At 36.3% G+C, this 26,342-nt stretch overlaps 2 protein-coding genes and 1 pseudogene across 6 annotated transcripts in view; 2 read left to right on the forward strand and 1 right to left on the reverse strand.

Moving 5' to 3' along the window:
- The window catches only part of FASTKD1 (FAST kinase domains 1), a 33,054-nt gene extending 21,292 nt beyond the window's left edge, over window positions 1-11,762 (reverse strand). The window contains exons 1-4 of the mRNA XM_010971435.3: window positions 11,605-11,762; window positions 10,246-10,765; window positions 8,218-8,286; window positions 1,030-1,155 (exon numbers count right to left, since the gene is read on the reverse strand). Coding sequence (XP_010969737.1) covers window positions 1,030-1,155; window positions 8,218-8,286; window positions 10,246-10,580 — 530 coding nt within the window. The 5' untranslated portion in view covers window positions 10,581-10,765; window positions 11,605-11,762. The remainder of the gene's footprint in view (window positions 1-1,029; window positions 1,156-8,217; window positions 8,287-10,245; window positions 10,766-11,604) is intronic.
- Window positions 11,763-20,151: 8,389 nt separating this feature from the next.
- LOC105081988 (large ribosomal subunit protein eL29 pseudogene) lies at window positions 20,152-20,797 on the forward strand (annotated as a pseudogene).
- Window positions 20,798-21,830: 1,033 nt separating this feature from the next.
- PPIG (peptidylprolyl isomerase G) overlaps window positions 21,831-26,342 on the forward strand; it is a 33,851-nt gene continuing 29,339 nt past the window's right edge. For 2 of the 5 annotated variants that reach the window (XM_010971437.3, XM_045507669.2), the window contains exon 1: window positions 21,831-21,980. The gene's annotated coding sequence lies outside the window, so the exon portion shown is untranslated. Of the gene's footprint in view, window positions 21,981-22,013; window positions 22,116-22,275; window positions 22,395-26,342 lie in introns of those variants that run through there. The other 3 variants (XM_045507667.2, XM_045507665.2, XM_045507664.2) reach the window with 3 other exon arrangements.

Consider the following 26,342-nt stretch of genomic DNA (forward strand, 5'->3'; position numbering starts at 1 on the left):
CTTGAGCTATCCCCTTCTCCCTTCTATTTTATAATTTTTTTTAGGTTTATTTATTTATTTATTTATTTACTTTTAGAGGAGGTACTGGGGATTGAACCCAGGACCTCAGGCATGCTAAACATGCGCTCTACCACTTGAGCTATCCCTTCCCCCTCTACAGTGATTTTTATTGTCTCTGCTTTTATACGCTTTCATTTGTGTGTGAAATATACAACATAAAATTTACCATTTTGTACATTTTTAAGTGTACAGTTAAGTACAGTGACACTGTTGTACAACCATTACCCGCAGAATTTTTTTTATCTTCTCAAAATAAAACCTCTTACCCACTAAACAATAACTCCCCATTTTCCCCTTCCCCCAGCCCCTGGCAACAATCATTCTACTTTGTTTCTATGAATGTGACTATTCTAGGTACCTCATATAAAGTGGAATAATACAGTATTTGTCCTTTTGTGTCTGGTTTATTTCATTTAGCATATGTTCAAGGTTTATCCATCTTGTAGTATATGTCAGAATTTCCTCCTTTTTAAGGCTGAATGATATTCCATTGTAGGTATATATCAAATTTTGAATGTCTATTCATCTGTCAATGGACATTGTAGGTTGCTTCCACCCTTGGCTATTGTGATTAATGTTGCTATGAACATCGGTGTACGGTAGACTGAACTGTGTTCCCCCCAAGTTCATATGTGAAAGCCCTAGAAGCAATGTAACTGTACTTAAGACAGGGCTTTTACACAGGTAATTAAGGTTAAATGAGGTTTTAAGGATGGCAGGTAAACACATTAGCTTGTAAGTGAGGAAAAAATCACAGATCTTAACGACACTGCATTATGCTTTATACATTTCACCTTAATTCCCATAGCAACATTGCACAGTAGACACCACTATCCTTATTTTACAGGTAAGGATAGTGAACTTCCAAGAGATTAAAGTCACATAGTTAGGGAGTAGCAAGTCTAAGTATGTGTGCATCCAAAGCCCAGACTCTTTACACCATAACACAAGACCCCTAAATAAATTTACCTTAAGTCCTGTATGGTTTCCAAGTTCTTATTCACAATATTAGCTATTTCTCCCATTAATGGACTAAAATATAAATGTTGATTTGCCAGGCAAGAGGAAAATTTTGATAGCACATTAATATCAAACCTATTAAGGGAAATACAGAAAGTGGATCATTACTATTTATTTTCACTTAAAACATAATACAAAGTTAGAAAGTAAAAAGCAATAAAAACACTAATATATTACTAATATAAAATAAAATTTTCTAAAACATTGATTATTATTATTATAAAAGCAACCCATGCTAAGTATTAAAAAGCCAAATTCTACTGAAAGGTTTTCAAATGGGAAAAATCACTCAAAATTACTTGAATCATTTACTTATTAATTTTTTGAGGTGACAAAACAATTTCAGTTCAAGGTTGTGTATTAATAAATAAAACAACCACTAGTACAACTGTGCTACGAAAAACTTCAGAATTTTTCCATAGGGGAAAAATGACCCAACTTCTTCAACAAGTAAATGGTAAGACAAAAGAGAAAGGAGAATTGTTATCGATTTTAAAGACTTTGAATTCCCTAAAAGACAAGCATAACGAATTTCACAGCAGCACATGTAATAGCAAAAAAAAAATGCTAAATATCAACAATCTCAATGTCCATTAAGAGTACAATGAATAAATTGCACATACCCCTATAATACCACACAGTAATAAAAAAGAACAAATTGTGCAATACCATGGATGAATCTTTAAAACATGTTGAGCCAAATAAACTAGATACTAGATAGATTCCTAATATAGGATTCCATTTCTATAAAAACAAAACTAACTTATGATGTTAGAAGTCAAGAGTGAAGGGTAGAGCACATGCTCAGCACCCAAGAGTTCAGGGGTTCAATCCCCAGTAACTCCTCCAAGCGAAAATCAATGAAGAAACCTAATTAACTCCCCCCCATAAAACAAACAATACGCAAAGTCAAGATAGTGGTCACTTAGGGTGGGGTGGTGGGGAGTGACAGGAAGAGAATATGAAAAGAACTTCTGGGAAACTTCTGATATTCTGTGTTCTGATCTTGGTGCTATTACACAGTGTAAGTATATTTTCAGTATGTGAAAATACATCAAGATGTATATTTATGATTGGTATAACTGTATGATTTTTTAAATAAAATGATTACTTAGAAAAAGAGAGAAACTGGAAACATGGCAAGCAAATGTAATGTGTGAACCTTGTCTGTATACTTATTTAAAACAAACTGCCTTAGACTGGATGATAAAGCAAGAACCTTCAACATGCTGCATACAAGAGACCCACTTTAGGGAGAAGGACACATACAGATTGAGAGAGAAAGGATGGAAAAGGATATTCCATGCAAATGGAAAAGCCAAAAAAGCAGGTGTGGCAGTACTGATTTCAGACAAAATAGACTTTAAAACAAAGGCCATAAAGAAAGATAAAGAAGGACATTTTATAATGATTAAAGGAGTGATACAAGATAAGAATATTACACTCGCTAATATATATACACCCAATATAGGAGCACCAAAGTACATAAAACAATTACTAACAGAGATAGTTGGAGATTTTAACACCACATTAACATCACTAGACAGATCTTCCAGACAGAAAATAAATAAGGCAACAGAGAAATTAAATAATACAATAGAAAAATTAGACTTGGTGGATATTTACAGAGCATTACACCCCCCAAAAAAAGGATATACATTCTTTTCAAGTGCACATGGAACATTTTCCAGGATCGATCATGTACTTGGGCACAAAAGAAACCTCAACAATTTTAAGAAGACAGAAATTATCTCAAGCATCTTTACTGACCACAATGCCATGAAACTAGAAATTAACAACAGAGAAACAAAGGAGAAAAAAAGGAAAGCATGGAGATTAAACAATATGCTATTAAAAAACCAATGGGTCAATGAGGAAATCAAAGCTGAAATTAAAAAATACCTTGAGACAAATGAAAATGAAAGCACAACCACACAAAATTTATGCGACACAGCAAAGGCAGTGCTAAGAGGGAAGTTTATAGCGATACAGGCCTTCCTCAAAAAAGAAGAACAATCTCAAATAAACAATTTAACCCACCAGCTGAAAGAACCAGAAAAAGAAGAACAAAAACCCCCAAAAGGCAGCAAAAGGAAGGAAATTATAAAAATTAGGGAGGAAATAAATAAAATAGAGATTTAAAAAAACCTAGAAAAAAATCAATCAAACCAAAAGCTGATTTTTCGAAAAAGTAAATAAAATCAACAAACCTCTGGCCAAACTCACAAAGAAGAAAAAAGAGAGAGCACAAATTAGCAAAATAAGAAAGGAAAATGGAGAAATTACAACAAATAACATAGAAATATAGAATATTATACGAGAATATTATGAAAAACTATATGGAACCAAACTGGATGGCCTAGAGGAGATGGACAAGTTTCTGGAAACATACTGTCCACCAAGACTGAATCAAGAAGGAACTGACCACTTGAACAAACCGATCACTAGAAATGAAATCGAAATGGCAATAAAAAATATCCCTACAAATAAAAGTCCAGGACCCGATGGCTTCACCGGGGAATTCTACCAAACATACAAAGAAGAACTCATACCAGTCCTTCTCAAACTCTTTCAAAAGATTGAAAAGGAGGGAATACTCCCAAACTCGTTCTATGAAGCCATATCACCCTGATACCAAAACCAGGCAAAGACACTACCAAAAGAGAATTATAGGCCAATATCACTGATGAACATAGGTGCCAAAATCCTCACCAAAATATTAGCAAATAGAATCCAACAACACATAAAAAAGATTATACATCATGACCAAGTGGGGTTCATCCCAGGGACACAAGGGTGGTTCAACATACGGAATACATCACATCAACAAGAGAAAGGACAAAAACCACATGATCATCTCAACAGATGCAGAAAAACCATTTGATAAAATTCAACACCCATTTATGATAAAAACTCTCACCAAAGTGGGCATAGAGGGAACATATCTCAACATAATAAAAGCTATATATGACAAACCTACAGCCAGCATAGTACTCAACAGTGAAAAACTCAAAAGCTTCCTACTAAAATCTGGGACAAGACAAGGATGCCCACTATCACCACTCCTACTCAACACAGTCTTGGAAGTCCTAGCCACAGCAATCAGGCAAGAGAGAAATAAAAGGGATCCAAATTGGAAAAGAAGAGGTAAAAGTGTCACTATATGCAGATGACATAATACTATATATAGAAAACCCTAAAAGGTCCACACAAAAGCTACTAGAAATAATTGAAGAATTCAGCAACATAGCAGGTTATAAGATTAACATTCAAAAATCAGTTGCATTTCTTTACACTAACGATGAATCAACAGGAAAAGAAAGTAAAGAAACAATCCCCTTTAAAATAGCACCCAAAGCAATAAAATACTTAGGAATAAATCTAACCAAGGAGGTGAAAGACTTATACATGGAAAACTATAAACCACTGATGAAGGAAATTAAAGAAGACTTTAAAAAAATGGAAAGATATCCCATGCTCCTGGATTGGAAGAATCAATATTGTTAAAATGGTCACACTGCCCAAGGCAATCTACAGATTTAATGCAATCCCTATCAAATTACCCAGGATGTATTTCACAGAGCTAGAACAAATTATAATAAAATTTATATGGAACCACAGAAGACCTAGAATTGCCAAAGCATTGCTGAAGAAAAAGAAAGAGGATGGAGGAATAACTCTCCCAGACTTCAGACAATACTACAGAGCTACAGTAATCTAGAAAGCATGGTATTGGTACAAAAACAGACATATGGACCAATGGAACAGAAGAGAGCCCAGAAATGAACCCACAAACTTTCGGTCAACTAATCTTCGACAAAGGAGGCAAGAATATACAATGGAATAAAGACAGCCTTTTCAGCAAATGGTGTTGGGAAAACTGGACAGCAGCATGTAAACCAATGAAGCTAGAACAATCCCTTACACCATACACAAAAATAAACTCAAAATGGATCAAAGGCTTAAACAAAAGACAAGATACAATAAACCTCCTAGAAGAAAATACAGGCAAAACATTATCTGACATACATCTCAAAAATGTTTTCCTAGGGCAGTCTATCCAAGCAGTAGAAATAAAAGCAAGAATAAACAAATGGGACCTAATAAAACTTACAAGCTTCTGCACAGCAAAGGAAACCATAAGTAAAACAAAACGACAACCTACAGAATGGGAGAAAATTTTTGCAAATGATGAAACCGACAAAGGCTTGATCTCCAGAATATATAAGCAGCTCATACGACTTAATAAGAAAAAAACAAACAACCCAAACCAAAAATGGGCAGAAGACCTAAACAAGCAATTCTCCAAGGAAGAAATACAAATATCAATAGGCACATGAAAAAAAGCTCAATATCACTAATTATCAGGGAAATGCATATCAAAACTTCAATGAGGTATCACCTCACACCAGACAGAATGGCCATCATTCAAAAGTCCACAAATGACAAATGCTGGAGAGGCTGTGGAGAAAAGGGAACCCTCCTACACTGCTGGTGGGAATGCAGTTTGGTGCAGCCACTGTGGAAAACAGTACGGAGATTCCTCAAAAGACTAGGAATAGACTTACCATATGACCCAGGAATCCCACTCCTGGGCATATATCCAGAAGGAACCCTACTTCAAAAAGACACCTGCACCCCGATGTTCATAGCAGCACTATTTACAATAGCCAAGACATGGAAACAGCCTAAATGTCCATAAACAGATGACTGGATAAAGAAGTTGTGGTATATTTATACAATGGAATGCTATTCAGCCATTAAAAATGACAACATAATGCCATTTGCAGCAACATGGATGTCCCTGGAGAATGTCATTCTAAGTGAAGTAAGCCAGAAAGAGAAAGAAAAATACCATATGAGATTGCTCATATGTGGAATCTAAAAAAAAAGAACATAAATACAAAACAGAAACAGACTCACAGAGATAGAATATAAACTTGTGGTTGCCAAGGGGACAGGGGGGTGGAAAGGGACAGACTGGGATTTCAAAATTTGTAGATACTGACAGGCATATGCAGAATAGATACACAAGATTATACTGTATAACACAGGGAAATATATACAAGATCTTGTGGTAGCTCACAGTGAAAAAAAAATTGACAATGAATGTATGTATCTTCATGTATAACTGAAAAATTGTGCTCTACACTGGAATTTGACACAACATTGTAAATTGACTATAAATCAATAAAAAAAAGTTTAAAAAAAAAGAAATGGTAAGAAATGAATTATACTAGAGAATAAGGTGCATGACTTAACCACATCATATTTCTTGGTTGCCGTAGAAACAGATAGCATATAGACTGGATTTCCTAGGACAATGTCAACTGCATGTAAATTTATTGTTTTTAATAAAGTCCATTCATAAAATGTGAAAAAAAAATCTTTCTTTATAGAGCAATCAAGGAAATTTGAACTCAGACCAGTTATCAGGTGATAGTAAGGAATAAGGATTCATTTTTGTAGGTATAATAATGGCTTTGTGATTATATATTTTTTTAAAGACTGCTTTTTGTTTCTCAGAAATACATACTAAGGTATTTATAATAAAATGATATAATAATTTAAACTGTACTGAAGGGTAGGGAAGGAATTAGAGGTGATCTAGACAAAATAAGACTGCAACATGTTGGTAATTGTTGAAGGATGATGGGCACATGGGACTTTATTATACTCATCTCTCTACTTCTGTAAATATTTAAAATCTTCCATAATAAAGAGGCTTTTAAATTTGAATTTCAAATATATGTTAACTATCCTTGCTATGATCCATCATATAGTGCTAAATCATAAATCTATTCTATTTGAATTATTATAAACTATATTTATATAACAAAGTCATAGATATTTTAGCAAAATCAGTTGCTTACCACTACTGTAGTAACAAAAAATAAATATCATAGGTCACTGTGACTATAAAAAAATCAGAAATTAACACTTATTCTATGATTCTATTAGAAATTGTATATATATGGAATACAAATTAGGGATTTTAAAATGTTTATAACTTAGTATCATAATAAAACTACCGCTACAAATTTTAAAAACATACAGTACAAAGTCATTATCTGAGCTATTCTGAAATGAAGAAAAATTTTAAAGAAATGTCTGATTCACTGGGAAGCACAACTGTATATTTGTAATTTAATTGTTTAACTAGTAGATAGTAAAACCAAAAAAAAAGAAGCATCTATCCTACAACTGATTTGCTCAAGATGCACAATATACAGAACACTTAAGGCTGCTTTGAAGAAAAAGGTTTTGAGCTTTTATCAAGAGTGACCAACTCTAACCCCCTAAAATCCAGTACAGTCGACCCTGCATATCCAAGAGTTCCAAATCCACGGATTCAACCAAGGGCAAATTGAAAATATTCAGTTAAAAAAACAAAATCCCAGAAAGTTCCCAAAAAGCACAACTTGAATTTCCCACGTACTGAACAACTCTTTACATAGCATTTTCACTGTATTAGGTATTATAAGTAACCTAGAGATGACTTAAAGTATACAGGAGGAAGTGTATAGGTTACATGCAAATACTGTACCATTTTATGTAACGGACTTGAGCATTCCTGGATTTTGGTATCCGAAAGGGTCCTAGAATCAATTACCCTTGGATAAGGAGGAACAACTCCAGTATGAATTGCTCACAAAAGGACTAAGATTATTCTCCTCACCCTCAACAAAAGATAGTTACAGGTAGGTTTTTATTGACAGCCTATCACTCAGAATTTTTTTCTTTCTAAAGTAAAACTCTTCCAGAAAAGAAGATTCAAAAAGCCTAGTCCATGAATAGCTGTGACTCCATCTTATATTTTGATTAATTGTATATGATTAAAACCACACTACATTCCCCAATCTTAAAGAGGAATATTTGAAATACTCTTCTTTCTCTCTTAAGGAAAAAATACATTTCCCATTCTTTTTCTGCAAGATTTCATTATGCTAAAAAAAAAAACACACACACTTTACACAGTCAAAAAAACCCTCGAACTAAATTGAGTTTAAATACTTTTTTTTTTCAATGAAGCTTGATAGTTAGGCAGCAGCTCCCCATTCCTTCCCTACAAGATTTCACTATGCTAATCCTAAACAGGATAACCCTGATCTTAGTTGATAAACGCAGAGTACTTGCCTTTCCAGTCTTCGCCATGCTTCTGTAACTAGTGCTTCAACTAGTGGGTCATGGACCTCAACACCAAACCTCAATAAAATCAAGAGAAAATAATTTTCCATACATAAACATTTTAAAAGTATTAAAAATACACATGCAGTAAGAATTATAATGCAAAAGGGAACCTCAAGTTATACTCTTACACAGTCCTTATTTCTGATCTGCTCCCATTTTAGTATTCTGATTTCTTGGTACAATGTAACAAAACACCTATACTTTACCCAGTGCCCTTCTCATCCTTTCATCTGTTCATTTCAATACCCTCTACTGAACAATGAAAATGTTCAATGACATATTTTATGTTAAAAGTACAAATAAATATGTATTACTTTGCTCTGATTGTAAAAATATTTTTATAGGAGAAAGTTTGTAAAATAAAGAAAAACTTTAATAGGGTAATAAAATCATTTATAATTCTGCTACTCATAAATATCTACACCATCATTAATTTGAAGAACTTCTTTCCAGTTATTTTTCCACACACATATAAAATATACATACTTCTTTTGTATTTTTAACCCCGTTTTTCAGTAAGTTAACATTATATTGTGGGCATTTGCTCATATCATTATATATTCTTCAAAACATGGTTTTTAATGGTTGTATAACATTCATTATATGAATATAATATTACTTAAATACTCAGCTACTTACTAAAATCTTAGTTTTTCAATATTATAAGCAATCCTAGGATGAATAAGCATGTGCAAGAATCTTTACATGTATCTCAGATCACTTTCTTAGGGTAAATCTTAGAAGCAAAATTATTGGGTCGCAAGGGTATTTTTATAGTTCTTGATACATACTGTACTACCAGAAGCATATAGCAGTTCCTTCTCTAACAATGCAAAGCATATACCTGCACCAACAAGAGATATTTTCTCTATATAATTAAGCCATATATATATTGTACTTAAAAAAAATCTCTTTTTAACTGACTTCAACATCTTTATAATGTTAAGCCTATGGTATTTGTCTACTAAAAGTCAAAGACTTTCAAGTTGAGTCATGAAACAAAATCGAACTACATGCTGTTTAAAAAACTTGAAAACAAAATTGTATTTTACTCCTAAAATCCTTTCCTTACTAAAATATGACTTAGGAGGATACATAGAAAGATGGTTTTTAGGCAAATCGTCAAAAAGCACCATTCTCCATCTAGCAGTATTCTTGTGAGGTGTTCAACATGTTTTGTGGTTAAAGGAGTCTGGAAACTCCCAACTTAGAGATTCACAATATACATTAGCATACCAAAGACTCTGAAGAGTCCTGCAATAAAGATCTGTTTAATTTTGTCTGATTCAGCATTTCCCACACTATTATGACCACTGAGAAAGCAAAACTGATTATCTTGACCATCTCATGATGTACCTCAGAGAAAAAACTTTGCAGTCTGAGAAAGACCACCCAAAAGGAGGAGACACATTCTTTTTCAGTCTAACACCAACCCCCCAAATAAGTAAACCCTTAAGTCCCTTTCCTATATATGTTGTCTACCTAATAAAAACAGCTGTATCTCTGTTTTGTGCAAGGCTGACATCTATAGCTACTTAAATACCTTCCCAGGTTGGATAATTTCCACCAATAAGACTAGTAAACAGATTAATTGTTACCTCTGTATTTTTTTTTTTTCCTTTATGTAGCCGCTGAATCCTTCCTTAAGGGAATCCAGTTCTTCTGAAGGCTGGATTTCATTGCAAACAATGTAAAATTTCTTTTCTTTTTAAATTTTCCCCAGCTTTATTGATGTATGATTAATGAATAAAAATTATCTATTTTTAGGTGGTACAGTGTAATGTTTTGATATACATACATGATGAGAAATGATTACTGTAATCAAATAATAGCCTGTAAATAGTTTTAAAATATTAGACGATCAGAAAAACTATTTACAGGAAAAAAACACTGTTTTTCGTTTTAAATAAATTTTTAGAAAGTCAAAATATAACCTACAATCATTTCTATAAAATCTAAAAGTACATTACTTACTGTTGTGTGATGTACAACACATTCACCAGGGTATCATCATTCATGAATTCCATTTTAGCTGTAGTTAAATTATGAAGAGTAAGAAACTGGGGATGGTCTCTGATACCTTTTACATTTTTTGACAAGCTGACCGTCTGCTTTTGAAACTGCCAAAGTATACTGAAGGCACATCCCACTTGCTTTTCAGAAAGTATGGCTTTGTTTTTTTCAATAAGATCAAATATTTGCTCTTCATCTGTACACTTACTCATCTGGCTAATTAATGATTCAGAACTCAAGAGTCGAAAATTAAACACCCTCCAAGAGAATGGACAAATAGCTCGTAGGCGAAGCATATTGGAAACAATGAGTTTAGAGGGGAAAAGTATCTTTTCATTTACATCATAATTTTCTTAGGTAAAGAAAACCTTTTGCGACTAGCAGTCATGTGCAATAATACGCTGGTATAAAAATAACTGTTTTTCCTTCATGTTTTTTGTTTCCATTATGATGACTCCAAATCCATTCCAATATGCAGCTTCTGTAAAGAAATTGGTTTAACATGGTTATGCATATATTATCAATGTGAAATTAACTCCAAAATTCTAATTAAAGTAACAAGTTTTTGCTGCATTAACTACAGACTACATCAACAAACCAAGCCTCATAGTCCTCTCTATGGCTATGCCAACTTGTCTGTTCACAAGAAAAAACGATGAGACAATATTGGCTACTTTGTGACAATCAGTACGACATTCTGAGCCAAGCCGACCTGGGTCGCAACATACACAAAAACCTGCGCAAAGTATCTTCAAGAGTCTGAAATCTGTCCACAAATTAAAGTGGAAGCAGCTCAGCGGTTAGAATACCAAGATTTTAACTCCCCCTCAGCTAAGTGACCTTGGGGAAGGCACTTAACTAAAAGGGGGGGAGGGGGTACCTTGGGACTATAAATGAGAGATGGGTACCAGCTCTGAACAGATACAGTATAGGGTTAACAGCGACACCCTTGCAAATGGCAGGCACGGTCCGCCCTTGGCACACAGTAGTGCCGAGAGAATGAATGTAGTCTTAGCCCAGCCCTAGTCCTCCGCGCTCCGGAAACCCAATACCCGGAAGGAGGCCTTTAGGTCTCAGCCGAACCGTGTGTCCCGGGCCAAAAAATGTGCTGGCTGCAAAAAATAAAACCTGTCTACCCGGCCCTGACTTTGTCCCTCAACGCCTTGGGTACTTTTCTGAAGGTTCGCGGGGAAGGCTGCTTATGAAGGCTCAGACCTCGACTATTCCTGGTCCCTCAGCAAGGGACGCAACAGGCCCGGTTTTGTCATTCATGCCTCCCTCATATCCCAGAGGTTTTCGCCTTTCCTCGAGAGACATCACCTTTCCTCTGCGGGTGTCCGTCCAAACCAGGAAAAACGCCGGGAGAGCGCAGCGTGCGCGGCCAGAGACACGCACTACATGCCCCAGGGGACGTCGCGGCGAGGAAGAGACCTGCTTACGTGCTTGGGGGAATTCTGGGCATTGTAGTTCCACTTTGAGAGAGACGTGGGCCGCACATCTTAAACTGTTGAAATGATAGGCCCTTAAGGTCCGTGTTTCTCAACTCCATGAGGTTTTCGCCCAGTCCGTGGAAGATTTATATTTTTATAATATTCAATAGAAATGAATATATAGAAAAGTGAAATTTGAAAACTTAAACATAGAAAAGACACGTACAGATTTTTGTTTCTTATACAACATGTATGGAATTATCAAATGGCTATGAAAGCATCTAAACTCTTCTCTCAGATTTCTGCGCTTGTGTAGTGGCAGGCAGGTACCAGTCTTAGACCACAGGGTTTTTTAAAAACAGCTTTATTGTGAAATTATTTACACAACATACATCACTTACTTACAGTACACAATTCGATGGCTTTTTAAAACTCAAGAGTCGTAGAACATTACCACAATCAATTTTAGAATATTTTTATAACTCCAAAAAGAAACCCTGTAACCATTTAGCAGTCACTTGCCCCACACCTCCCACACCTAGGCAACCACTAATCACAGAGCACTGATTTAGGCTGTTTGGAACCAGATCTACTGATACTAACAACTATGAAAATGGAGGTTGATCTGAATACACAGAATAGAAGGAATTTTAGAATAAATGTGAGAAAAAGCATAGAGATAAGACTGAGCATGAACTGTGTCAAGGCCCTTGAGTCAAAGACCACCAGGAGTACACCTAGAGTTAAACAAAGTTGGTATTACTGGCTGGTTGCAATGAAGCAGAACACATCCTAACGGGTGTCAAGAAAGTGTTAGAAAGAACATATTATAGTATTCAGCCTTGCGTTAAGTGATTTTAGAGAGGTTTAAGAGGTACTTTTCTCTAGATTGGAGGCTGTGAAGACATTATTGAGTATCTTAACAAACTTTAGAAGGCAGAAGGAATGAAATGAACTTAAAGCTTTAATTGGTAAAGAAGCTGTAACCACTCACATTAGCCAAGACAGGTGGATGTTTGATCATTTTTTTGTGATTTGGACAAAGTTCTGTTTTTGTGTTAATTCAGATGTGATTATCAAATGGTCTTGTTTTTGGCTTGACCCATCAGTCAGAGAGTGACCTTGTCCCATGTTAGTCTGTGCAATTACGCTCAACAGAATACCACAGGTAGGCTATGAGTGCCAGACCAGCTCCTGGAAACAATAAAGCCTAAATGATAATGACAGGGTGGTTTCTTCACTTGTTGGGGGCTGCTTGTCTCCTTCTCATCCATTTGTGGAATTGTAAGGAGACCAGCCTAAGGAACAAACGCCAGTAGCTTACCTCCCTCTGGAATCATTTGTGTAGGAAAATAAAATCCTTTTTGTTTAGTCACTGTTAGTGACTTTTCTCTACTTGCAGCCTCGGACATTCATAACATATGCAGTTATATACAAATCACACCTGAGAACAAAATTTAGGTAATAATTTAAATCCACAGACACAGAATTACGTTTTAGCTAACGATTTAAATCATAAAGAAGTATCTTTTACAAGGGCTACTAAGTGGTTAATAAAAAGTAGCTCTAAATTTCCTCCTAACAAATGTCAATGTCCTTCAGCCAAAAAAACAGCAAAAACCTGCAGTTGATGGATTACTTGTTGCAGCTCAGAGAAAATGAACATCGTAGAAAACCATTTGGCAGCTCAGTAAAAGAGTATTAGAAAGAATTTATTATAGGATTAGGGCTTTGGTTAGGCAATTTTGGGGAGGGTATAAGGAAGAAGAGGTTTGTTCTATCTTGAGTGTTGTTAGGAAACAGGGCAATTCTATGATTGGGCAACTTAATAAATGTTAACTATAGGGAAGGCAGAGTAAAGGAGGAATAAAGCTGAAATTGGTAAAGACATAGCATTTACTCATTTAGCAAGAGGGGAATCCTGGGTATTTTGTGTTGAACAATGACCCTGTCTGATCTCAATATTCTATGAGATTGTTTATTCCAACAGGAGCACGGTATGCTTTAAAATGTGTAAGATTAGTTTGAAATAACATTGAGGTTTAGCTACAAACATCAAATCATTTTCCCCAATGTCAGGAACCTTTTTTTCCCTTACAAATTAACTTGAATGCTTTTTTTCTCCTGGAGTAATTCTGTCAGTAAGGAATGTGTTTGTTGGATATAATACCAATAGCACCAAGAGAAAAAAATAGATTAATTTGATTTCTTCAGAATTAAAAACTTGTATGCATCAAAGGACACTGTCAACAGAGTGAAAAGGCAACCCACAGAATGGGAGAAAATATTTGCAAATGATATAACTGATAAAGGATTAATATCCAGAATATATAAAGAACTCACCCAACTCAATGACCAAAAAATTTTTTTAATGGGCAAAGGATTTGAATAGGCCTTTCTCCATGGCCATAGGCACATGAAAAAATGTTCAACATCACTAATTATTAGGGAAATGAAAATCAAAACTACCATGAGATACCACTTCACACCCAAGAGGATGGCTATTATCAAAAAATCGGAAAATAATAAGTGTTGGTAAGGATGTGGAGAAATTGGAACGCTTGTGTATTGCTGATGGAAATATAAAATGGAGCAGCCACTATGGAAAACAGTATGATGAGTCCTCAAAAAATTAAACACAGAATTATCATGTAATCTAGGAATTCTGCTCCTGGGTATTAACTCACAAGAACCGAAAGCAGGAACTTGAACAGATATTTGTACACCAATGGTGCACCAATGGTACAGCATTATTTTCAATAGCCAAAAGGTGGAAGCAACCTAAGTGTCCATTGGCATATGAGTCAATAATGACAATGTCATATATACATATAATGAAATTTTATTAAAAAGGGAGAAAATTCTGACACATGCTACAACATAAATGAACCTTGAAGACACTATGCTAGCTGAAATAAGCCAGACACAAAAGAATGAATATTGTATGAGTCCACTTATTTTAGGAACAGAGAGTAGTCAAATTCATAGAAACAGAAAGTAGAACAGTGGTTGTCAGAGGCTGGGGGCAAGAGGTAATGAGGAGTTGCTTAATGGGTACAGAGTTGCAGTTTTGAAAGACAAAAAGAGTTCTGGAGATTGGTTGCGAATGTACTTAATGTGAATGGACTTAACACTACTGAACTGTACACTCTAAGATGGTTAAGATAGTAAATTTTATGTTTTGCCTATTTCACTACAATTTTAAAAATGGATTCAACAGAAAAATGACCAACCTCACTGGTAATCAGGAAATTACAAAATACAAATGTACCATTCTTTCACCCATTAAATTGGCAAAAACTAAAAAGATTGAAAACAACTTCCATGGAAGAAAACAGCCACTTTCATACAAACCTGAAGTGCCACAACCTTTCAGGATACCTTTCATGGCCCTCCATGACATGATTAAAATGCATTTTGAGACTGGAAAATCTCACTTCTGGCTGTGTTTCCTACAGATTTATAAACATCAATATATAAGGATATATGTAAAAGGATGTTTATTACAGTATTATTTGTATTAACCAAAACTTGAAACAACTGAAATGTCCAATAGGAGAATGGCTGGATAACTTATAGTAGTATATCCATACTATAGAATGGTTTATAGATATCAAAGAAGATGTTCATAATAATTTTTATGCAAACAAAAGCAAATTTCAGAGTAATACATGTGATCTCATTTTTGTGAAAGGAAGAGAATTACAGATATTAAATAAGGGTTTTTAATGTTAGTATAGGGTCAGAGAATGTATCATTGAATACCTTAAAGAAATGGAATTGGAAAGCGTTAGGGGCAATTAATTAATTTTATACCTCTATAGAATGTTCAAATTTTTACAATTGCTTATATTACTGTAAAATGTATGTGACAACAGGTGTGATTTTTTTTTTAAGTGAAACATAATATTGGTAGAAAATTAGAACAAGCACAAGTTTATCCAACTATGGGTAGAAGCAAAATTTTTCATTATTCTAAACTAAAGGTAAGTTAATTATAGTAGCCCAGCCCACCTACTTCCCCTCTTTCGGTATCAGACGCCACTTTTCACAATGCAAAGACTGAAATAACCCAGGTTAGGCCAAATCTAGCACTTTAGGCCCATGGCCTATTAGATGGGTAATGTTATCTGCTGTAATGAATAAAGCCAAATGTCAGTGGCTTAACCTACAGAATTTGATTTCTCAATCACATCACATTCCAATGTGGGTATTCCTGGTCAGTGGAGGACTTTTCTCCACGTAAAGATTCAGGGAATTAGGTTTCTTTCATAGTCCACAGAAGGCCTTAAAGTACTCAATTCAGCTGACAAAAAAAGGAAGAGAGGACATGGAAAAAGAATAATGCTTGATAAACATCTTGGTCTGGATGTAATACACATCAGTTTCACTCACTTTCCACTAATGAGTATTCACATATCCTTACTTAGATGCATAGTTCTTAGCAGGACAGACATTTCCCAGTGACACTCCTCGCTATGTAAATGGAAGCACAAATTTTAGAGCTGTTGTTGCAACACTCATCAAAGACTTCTCTGGCATTTTATAATTGGAGCTGGCAGAGACTCAGATTATTAAGATGTGAGGTAGTCTCTTGAAGAAGTCAGTCAAGAGAATGAAGCCAAAAAAACAGGTAGGTAGAATTAGACAAGAGAGAACTTCCATCACATTCCATCTATTTTTTTTCTTCTCTGTATTGGTTATACATTGCTGTATATCATCCCCAAACTTAATTAACATTAAATAACATTCATTATCCCACAGTTTCTGTGGATCAGAAATTTGGAAGTAGCTTAGCTGAGTAGTTTCAGCTCACAGTTTCTCATGTAATTGAAGTCAGATGTCAACAGTCATCTGAAGGCTTGACTGAGGCTGGAGGATTGTTTCCAAATGGCTCATTCACTTGGCTGTTGGCAGGAGGCTTCACTTCCTCTATGGTTTTTGCCAGGAAGCCTGTTTCTTGCCACAAGGGCCTCTCCATAGTCAGTTTGAGTGTCTTCATGACATGGCAGCTGATTTCCCCTAAAGTGAGTGTTCCAAGAGTGTACATAGCAAGGAGGAAATCAAAATGCCTTTATGACCTACTCTCTAAAATCACAAATTGTCATTTTGCCTTAGTCATTAGAAGTCACATTAAAGAATTTATGGACATGTTTTTAAAGCCACCACATTGTCCAACAGTTTTGCTTCATGAAGCAATATATTCCCAATTTTACCTAAGCTACTTCAAGCTGGGTTTCTCTCATTTGCACATGAGAACTCTAATACTAGAATCAAAAGGCACATACAATAAGAGTATTTTACAACCACTTCACAAAACTCATTGGCAATATCTATGAAAGCTGATCCTATCCATACCCAAAGATCTAACAATTCCATTCTGAGGTATATTTCCAACATATATGCAAAATATATGTGCTCTGTATAACAACATAAGAATGTTCATAAAAACTTTTTTCATAATAGCTAGAACTCAAAAACAACACAAATATCCATGTAAAGTGGAAGGGAATAATTATGCAATACCCATTGTGATTGTTCATTTTATATATCAACTTGACTGGGCCAAGGGCTACCCAGATTAAGTATTATTTTTAGGTGTGTTTTTGAGGGTGTTTCTAGATTAGACTAGCATATGAATTGGTGGACTCACTAATGTGGGTGGGCATTATCTAATCCATGGAGGGCCTTAACAGATCAAGAAAGCACCGGAAAGAGGAATTCACCCTTTTTGCTTCCCACCTGGCTATGTGAGTTTGGACACTGGTCTTCTGCCCTTAAACTGGGACTTTCATCATCAGCTCCCCTGGTTCTCAAACTTGAACTGGAATTACACCACCAGCTTTCCAGGGTCTCCAGCTTGCAGACAGAAGACTGTGAGACTTCTTAGCCTTCATAATCATGTGAGTCAATTCATCATACTTCTCACAAACACAACATTGCAAAAAAGCCAGCCACAAATAAATACATATGCCTAATTCCATTCATGTTTCAAAAATAGACAAAACTAATGTATGTTGATGGAACTCCGATTAGAGTCTATCTTTGGTAGGGATCAGGGAGGGTGGGGTGATAGGATTATTCAGTGGGGGAGGGTGGGGTGACAGAATTATTGGGTGCAGGAGGGTGGGATGAAAGAACTATTGGGTGAGAACATGAAGAGGGCTTCTTAGATGCTGATATTGCTCTATGTCTTAATCTAGTGGAAGTCACACCTGTATGTTCACGTTGTAAAAATGTATGGAGCTACTCCTGGGCATACATTCAGAGGGAACCTTAATTCAAAAAGACACATGCACCCCAATGTTCATAGCAGCACTATTTACAATAGCCAAGACATGGAAACAACCTAAATGTCCATCGACAGATGACTGGATAAAGAGGCTATGGTATATGTATACAATAGAATACTACTCAGCCATAAAAAAGAATAAAATAATGCCATTTGCAGCACCATGGATGGACCTGGAGACTGTCATTTTAAGTGAAGTAAGACAGAAAGAAAAAGAAAAATACCATATGATATCACTTATATGTGGAATCTAAAGAAAAAGACAAACAAATTTATTTACAAAACAGAAACAGACTCACAGACATGAAGAACTTATGGTTACCAGTCGGGGAAGGGGGTGGGAAGGGATAAATTGGGAGTTTGAGATTTGCAGATACTAATATATATAGAATAAACAAGTTTACATTGTATAGCACAGGGAACTACATTCAATATCTTGTAGTAACATGGTGAAAAAGAATATGAAAACAAATGTATGTATGTTCACGTATGACTGAAGCACTATGCTGTACACCAGAAATTGACATAACATTGTAAACTAACTATACTTCAGTAAAAATATATGTATATACAAAATGTATGGAGATATACTTACAGTTTATGAATACATATTAAGCTTTAATTTAAAAATCCTACCCTTAAAAAAGGCATGTAAAATAAATTAAGGGCTAACTTAAGTCACCCCTTGAAAACTCCTGCTTTGATGATTATAAAACTATTTTTTGGTCTTTAAATCTAGTAAAAGTGATCTTAAGGAGGGAGGGTACAGCTCAGGTAGTGCATGTGCTTAGCATACACGAGGTCCTGGGTTCAATCCCCAATATCTCCGCTTAAAAAAAAAATTCTTTTTAAAGTGACTTTAAGTAACAGTTCACCTATGAGTGCTAGAACCTAAATATATTTCAAAACACTAGTAACATCACAGCAAATCTTGTGTCTGCTCACAGTGTAGAACGGTCACACAAACTAATTATGCAAAAAACTATCTTTCAATGGGATATGTGGCCCAGACTGTTAATTTTCCATTAAAATAGTTTTTCTTCTTTTTTCTGGACACATGCCAATATTACATTTTTCCATACTTTCTAATTGGGTTTGGCCCTGTGATTAAGTTCTTATTGATGGAATTAGAGCCAAAGTGACATGTGCTACTTCCTTGTTAACGCCTTAGGACATTATTATATTTCTTTCTGTTTCCTGTCAGCTGAAACCCAAGGCAATGCACTCTAATCATGCAAAGTCAAGGCCCTGGAGTATGTCAGAATAACATATAAGGAACTCAAGTTCCTAACTGACTATGTGGAGCAGAGCTGCCCTTTGATCTGGCCCACTCACCTCAGATCTATTATATAAGAGAGAAATAAATCCTTTGTTCTTTCAGCCAGGAGGTAACAATACTTCCTTTTACTTGTAACAGCATCCTTCTTGGAACAATACACCATATCAACTCTATTTGGTCTGTGAAAGTTTGGGGTTTCACAGACCTATGAACCTTCAACATATCTAGAACCCAACAAATCATGCCAATGCTTCATTTGTCCAACTAGGGCATCTAGAGAAAGAAAACAACTACTACATTCTATAACAATCATTTCATAAAAGTATACTGTAACATTAAGAAAGGGTGACAAACTTAATTAAAACAAAACAATTCTTCTTAAGAGCGGTGAAAACTTTGTCATGGCTCAGCACCAGCCACCAGTCCTTGAATTGACATTTGTAATGCTGCTTCAAAAAGTCTTCCAAGAAAAAAGTAAAGAAAAAAAAACTTCTTTCAACAATCTCCTAAAATCTGACCATGTGTAATGTATGTATACATGTGTATATATAAGTACTTATTAATATTTTACTATTCAATAATTCTCCAGTCACTTCAGATATAAATCTGTTTCTCTAGGAAGATAGTATGCCCTAGAACAAGATTAGTAATGTTACCTTTATACACCTCAAAATCTTAATTATGGTATAATGATCTGTAATATATCCTCAAAAATGTCTGTGGCTGAATGTGTGAGAAAGAGGGAGAATACATCAATGCCATACCAATGTCACTTACATAGTAGGGCAGAAATCTAAGAAATGAATCTGTAAACCATAGCTAAATAAAAATACATTCTGAAGGAAGTTGAAGGAACAAAAAATCAAACAAAACAATGCTCACTCTCTTTCTCTTCTGGTCCCAGGCGATTTGGGATCTCCCGGCTCCAGTACAGGCATGGCCAAGTCGAAGAACCACACCACACACAACCAGTCCCGAAAATGGCACAGAAACGGCATGAAAAAACCCCAATCACAACGATACGAATCTCTTAAGAGAGTAGACCCCAAGTTCCTGAGGAACATGCGCTTTGCCAAGAAGCACAACAAGAAGGGCCTGAAGAAGATGCAGGCCAACAATACCAAGGCCATGAGTGCACGTGCTGAGGCTATCAAGGCTCTCCTAAAGCCCAAGGAGGTCAAGCCCAAGATTCCAAAGGGCAGCAGCCGCAAGCTCAGTCAACTTGCCTACATTGCTCACCCCAAGCTCGGGAAACATGCTCGTGCCTGCACTGCCAAGGGTCTCAGGCTCTGTCGGCCAAAGGCCAAGGACAAGGCTCAGACCAAGGCTGCAGCTGCAGCTCCGGATCCAGTTCAGTCTCCCAAATGCGCCCAAGCCCCCACAAAGGCTCCAGAGTAGAGGCTTTCATCTATTGATGTGACGATATAAGGACTAGTGTGACCCCTGGGCAGCTGTCTGCATGGGGCTCATGTCTACCTGTGCTGTTTGTACAAATAAACCTGAGGCAAGATCTGTCAGTCAAAAAAAAAAAAATGCTTAAAGAAATCTATCTTAATATAGCGCTTAATATAAATCAGTTTTTTTTTAAGTATTGCAGAATTGCTCTCCTCATTGCAAAGTGTAAAACCATACCACCTCCGAACTGTTTGAAGTATGCGGCTGCTCCCTTCAATAAATGCAATGGCTTAAAAGTCAGGGATTGTCCTCTCACTTTTACAGCTCTGTAAAACTGGTCAAGACCCTTAAGTGTACCACATGCCCAGTTGTTGATAATTACTAATTTACCTAAGGTACATAGGTGAAAACTTTCAATGATTGTAGCTTACGTTCTTTTAATACGATAATACGGTCTAAGTCCCCATAGCTGGTTCCTTTAAACCACACCTCATCCCATATCCCCACAACGATTGTCGCCTACGCCCCTCCCTCAAAATAGCAGGGAGAATGAATTCTAACATAATCTAGGGACTCTTAACCTCTTAAAATAATTAAATAACAGTATACGTCTTACTTTCCCCAGAGATCACTGGATTTGGAGTCAAAGGCTTGCTTTGGTATTTAGGAACAGTGTCTTTAGGAGGAAGGCACTTATCTTCTGAGCCTCAATTTGTTTATTTGTAAAAATAAGGATAATAACCTGTATCATGGGGTTGCTCTAAGAAAAACGACAACAAAGAGCGTCAATATAATTTGTAATTCCCTCCTTTCCTAAAACAGCACTTTGTTCATTCGTTTTTTAAAACTTGTAGTGTTTTAAAAACTCACAGCGTTAACTGTAAACTGACCTGGAAGCTCCTTGAAGGTAGGGTCCCCTTCCCAACACCCGGAAAGAGGATCAATAAATACTTATTAAGTTCAGCACTTCTTTTCACGAACACAGGGCATTCTGACGGTTACAAACTTTTCCAACCAACTCACACATAAAGTATTAAGCTACCTATAAACTAGTAACTTAACAGGCACCACAATTCTAGAACTCCGGGGAGGGTGAGGAGATGACGCAAGGAACGGATCACCAAAAGCTGCTGTCCGCCGACTCGTGACGTACTTCCGGCGCGACGCTTTCCCTCCACGCCGGGACAGGGTGGTGGGGGGAGGGAGGCGGTTAGTGGGCTTTAGCGCCTTTTCTGGCGGCGGTAGATTTGAAGCGCTTTAAAGGACCGGACCGCAGGAAGAGGAGGCTGTACTGGTGCAAGTAGGTGGCGCGAAGCCCGGGTTGTTTCGGTGGCGTCCTTTGCAGCAGTCCCCGGCTACGAGAGCGGGAAGGGCCCGAGGAGAGGGGCGGAGTCGGCACGATAGGCCCGGCCGACTTAGCCGCTTTCCCTTCGAGGTATCTAGGCTACCCGTTCCCAGACGGGGCCCCCAAGGACAGTGGCAGTGGCTTTGCTAGCTGTAGCGGCTGGAGAAGGGTTCCAGCCGTGCCTCCAGGGCCTGGGAAACGTCCCTCCCCCTGCCAGCCCCCGCCCCCTCCACTCGGGCGCACACCTCCCTCCCTGACGCATTTTGCCGCACAAGCTGTAATATGGCGGCAGCGACAGCGGCCTGAACTCTAAGGGAGCCAGGGTGGTTTTTGATGCTTCAAAATCGTAAGACAAAGCACCAATGCGGGGTAGGTGGGAGGATGCGTAAGAAAGCGGGAGGCATTAACTTAACGTCCTGTCAGATTAGGGTTGGAGAGCGGCAATCGAGGAGCCTGGATCACAGGGGTTGAGACTAGACTGAAGACAGGCTTTCCTCCTACTCCGACCTTTTCCTCTCATAGTGGCTGTCGTACGTGGTGAAATGGCACAGGCCACTTAGTTAAGTATTCTCTTAAAACTTAAATCCATGCTCTTCTCTTCTCATCCCAGAGCTGTCTCCAAGCTCTCCCACGTTTCCTGGGAGCTGTGAGCATCGCAGGCCTTTTAGGAGGAGATAATTACTCTTTAGGAGGAAGGTGATGGCTCCATATGCCTTTGGGGGAAGTGTGCGAATTTGGCTCATCTGTAGTCTTTCAAGGTGCTGAGTCGAGGTCTGAGGGATTGGAGGATTCCCAGTCGTTTTGGAAATGTTATAAAAGCACCATTTTGTGCATTGCTGTTAATTTATTCCCGCAACAATACTGTATGCAGGACCAGGTTTTTGCAAATACGTCCGAGGAACAATTAAATGTTTTGGAAATTAGGGGGTACGTTAATTTTCAGTAGCTAAAGCCAGAAAAACAAAAGTATGTGAGTGAAGTGAAGAGCATACATTACATATATTTGGACTTATCAAAGACCTTTCGGTTTTGGTGCTTGTTACTTGTGGTCTTGCAGTATCGGTGGCCACTAAGTAAAGTCTCTGTCCTTTTGATATTTTGCATATTTTAAATCAGATTTCCTGTCAGGCAGCGTCCATTGTTTATGTAAAGGAAAATGGGTAGCCATTCATAGTAGCATGGACTAGTTCTGTTAGTTATCAGCCACCATCTACAGTTATTCAGTGTTGCTGTTTTAAGAAATATATGTTAATATTCTCCCTAAGAAATACACGCTAATATTCTCCCTAATTGTTTTACTTATAGGATATTTCAAAAGAATTAAAATGTATTATCTATGTACTAAGGTGCCTTTACTTGTTATATGTGGTAGGGATCCATACATAATTTAAGAAACTGATTTGAACTGTTTATTACAAATCTGCTACATAGTGGTATTGCACTTTTTTTTGGCTTTATTTTTAGCACCAAGCTTCAATTTTCATTTCATTTAAGTGTCAATGGTTTCGACCTGGTTTAATGCATATATGGTCTCCGAAAGAACTCAGTGTATTTTTATTTCTGCAGGGCAAATCTTGCATTTTGAAATTTGCTACAGGCAGGGTTATACTCAAGAGAAAACTGCTTTAACTGGGACTTTGTACTTTTAGTCCCAGACAGGAAATCTTTTGCACTTTGTTTTAGTTTGAGTGGTAGCTTAAAATGTTCACCAACCTGTGCACACTTAAAAATACAGGCATCAATTTCTGATATTAAAACGGTTATTTTAAAAACATGAATGATTCCTTAACTCATTGATTTTTTAATTGCATAAAGCCTGCTTTTTTATATATTAAGCTACTGTTAATTATGCATAAACTGTAGTTGAAGGTTTATTCATAATTAAACCATTGCACTATGGTCATATGCTGGGAAGTAAAATTATATAAACCATTATCTGGAATATTTGTGAATAAGATAGTTTCTACAGTCAAACTAGTCTTAACCAGAAAACTCTTGCTTTTTTAGGCTTGTGGCGTTGAGTCAATCACTTCAGCTCTCTAGTCCTCTTGTTCTGTCTATAAAATCAGATTAGATCAGATTAGCTGTTTACTTAAAACTTCTAAAGTCTCTACTTTTTTGTTTAGATATTACTAGATTGAATAACATGTTGCTAGGATGGTGTTGGTCTATCTCTGGAGACAATGGGATAAATTTATCATTATAAGAGCTTAGATAGTTGCAGGTACAATATTAAGAATATTAGCTGAATATTTATAAGAATATTAAAAATTTTTTTCCTTGTGATGAGAACTTTTAAAATTTATTCTTAATGACTTTCAAATATATAATACAGCAGTGTTAACTATAGTCATCATGTTGTACATTGCTAGTACTTAAAACTGGAGGTTTATACCTTTTGACCACCTTCATCCAATTTCCTCTCCCCAGCCCCTGCCTCTGGTAATCACAAATCTGATCTCTTTTTCTATGAGTTTGGTGTTTATGTGTGTATGAGCATATGTATGCATGTATTTTTTATTTTTTAGATTACACATATAAGTAAGATCATACAGTATTTCTCTGTCTGACTTACTTCACGTAGCTCATTGTCCTCAAGGTCCATCCATGTTGTTGCAAATGACAGGGTTTCCTTTTTTCTTTTAATGGCTAAATAGTATCCCATTATTTTCGCACGTGTGTGTCTGTCTGTCTCGTATACATGTACATATATATACACACACATACATACTTACCTCACGTTTTCATTTATCTGTTGTTGGGCACTTAAGTTGTCTCCATGTCTTGACTATTTTAAATAATAGTCTGAGCGTGGTGATACAGATACCTCTCTTTATTGCAGTAATTTCATTTCCTACCTATTTTATATATTTTTTTATTGAAGTATAGTCAGTTTACAATGTTGTATCTGTTTCTAGTGTGGAGCATAGTGCTTCAGTCATATATGAACAGACATTTCATTTTCATATTATTTTTCACCATAAGTTACTACAAGATATTGAATATAGTTCCCTATGCTATACAGTATGAAATTGTTGTTTATCTATTTTATATATATTAGTATCTGTAAATCTCGAACTCCCAGTTTATCCTTTCCCACCCCTGGTAACCATGAGTTTGTTTTCTATGTCTGTAAGTCTGTTTTGTAAATAAGTTCATTTGTGTCTTTTTTTTTTTTAGATCATGTAAGTGATACCGTATGGTATTTTTCTTTCTCTTTCTGGCTTACTTCACTTAGAATGATCTCCAGGTCCATCCATGTTGCTGCAAAAGGCATTAATTTATTCTTTTTTTTATGGCTGAACAGTATTCTTTTGTATATATATACCACATCTTCTTTATCCAGTCATCTGTCAGTGGACATTTAAATTGTTTCCGTGTCTTGACTATTGTAAATTGTGCTGCTATGAACATAGGGGTGCATGTGTCTTTCTGAATTAAGGTTCTCTCTGGATATATGCCCAGGAATGGGATTGCTGGTTCATATGGTAAGTCTATTCCTAGTCTTCTGAGGTATCTCCATACTGTTTTCCATAACAGCTGCACCAAACTGCGTTCCCACCAACAATGTAGAAGGATTCCCTTTTTTCCTCACCCTCTCCAGCATTTATCGTTTGTGGACTTTTGAATGATGGCCATTCGGACTGGTGTGAGATGATACCTCATTGTAGTTTTGATATGCATTTCTCTGATAATCATTTTGTATCTTTTTTAATGTGCATTTGATATGTGTAAAATTGGGATTTTACAGACAATACTGCTTGCTCACTTGCTTTTCTTCACCTAGTATATTATGAATATCTTCTCTTCCATGAGAAGTTTTGGTAATTTTTCTTTTTCAGTTTTATTTATTTTTAAAATAGCTTTTAATAATGGAATATTCTTATGGCGTAAAATTGAAAAGATATAGAAAGTTACATAGTAAAAAATCTTCCTACCCATCTTCCGAAACTACCCATTTCCTCTCCTACCAGATACCTTTATATTAGACAAGTAAACACATTTTTTTAAGTTATTTTAAAAATATACAAAGAAATCATACCATATACATTTCTGTACCTTTTTTTTAAAACTTAAAATGTCTCAGAGATAGCAGTACATAAACAGCTTCCTCATTCTTTTTTATAGCCTGTACATGTACAGATGTAATATGATTTATATAATCTCTTCTGTGGACATTTAGGTTTACAGCCTACAAACAATGGTGCCTTGAGTGACCTTGCACATACCTTATTTTGCAAATGGGTAGGACATATTTTAAAAATTCCTAGGAATGAAGTTATTGAGTCAAGGGGTATTTAATGCATTTATAATATA

This window comes from Camelus bactrianus, chromosome 5 (assembly GCF_048773025.1).
Source record: "Camelus bactrianus isolate YW-2024 breed Bactrian camel chromosome 5, ASM4877302v1, whole genome shotgun sequence".
NCBI lineage: Eukaryota > Metazoa > Chordata > Mammalia > Artiodactyla > Camelidae > Camelus > Camelus bactrianus.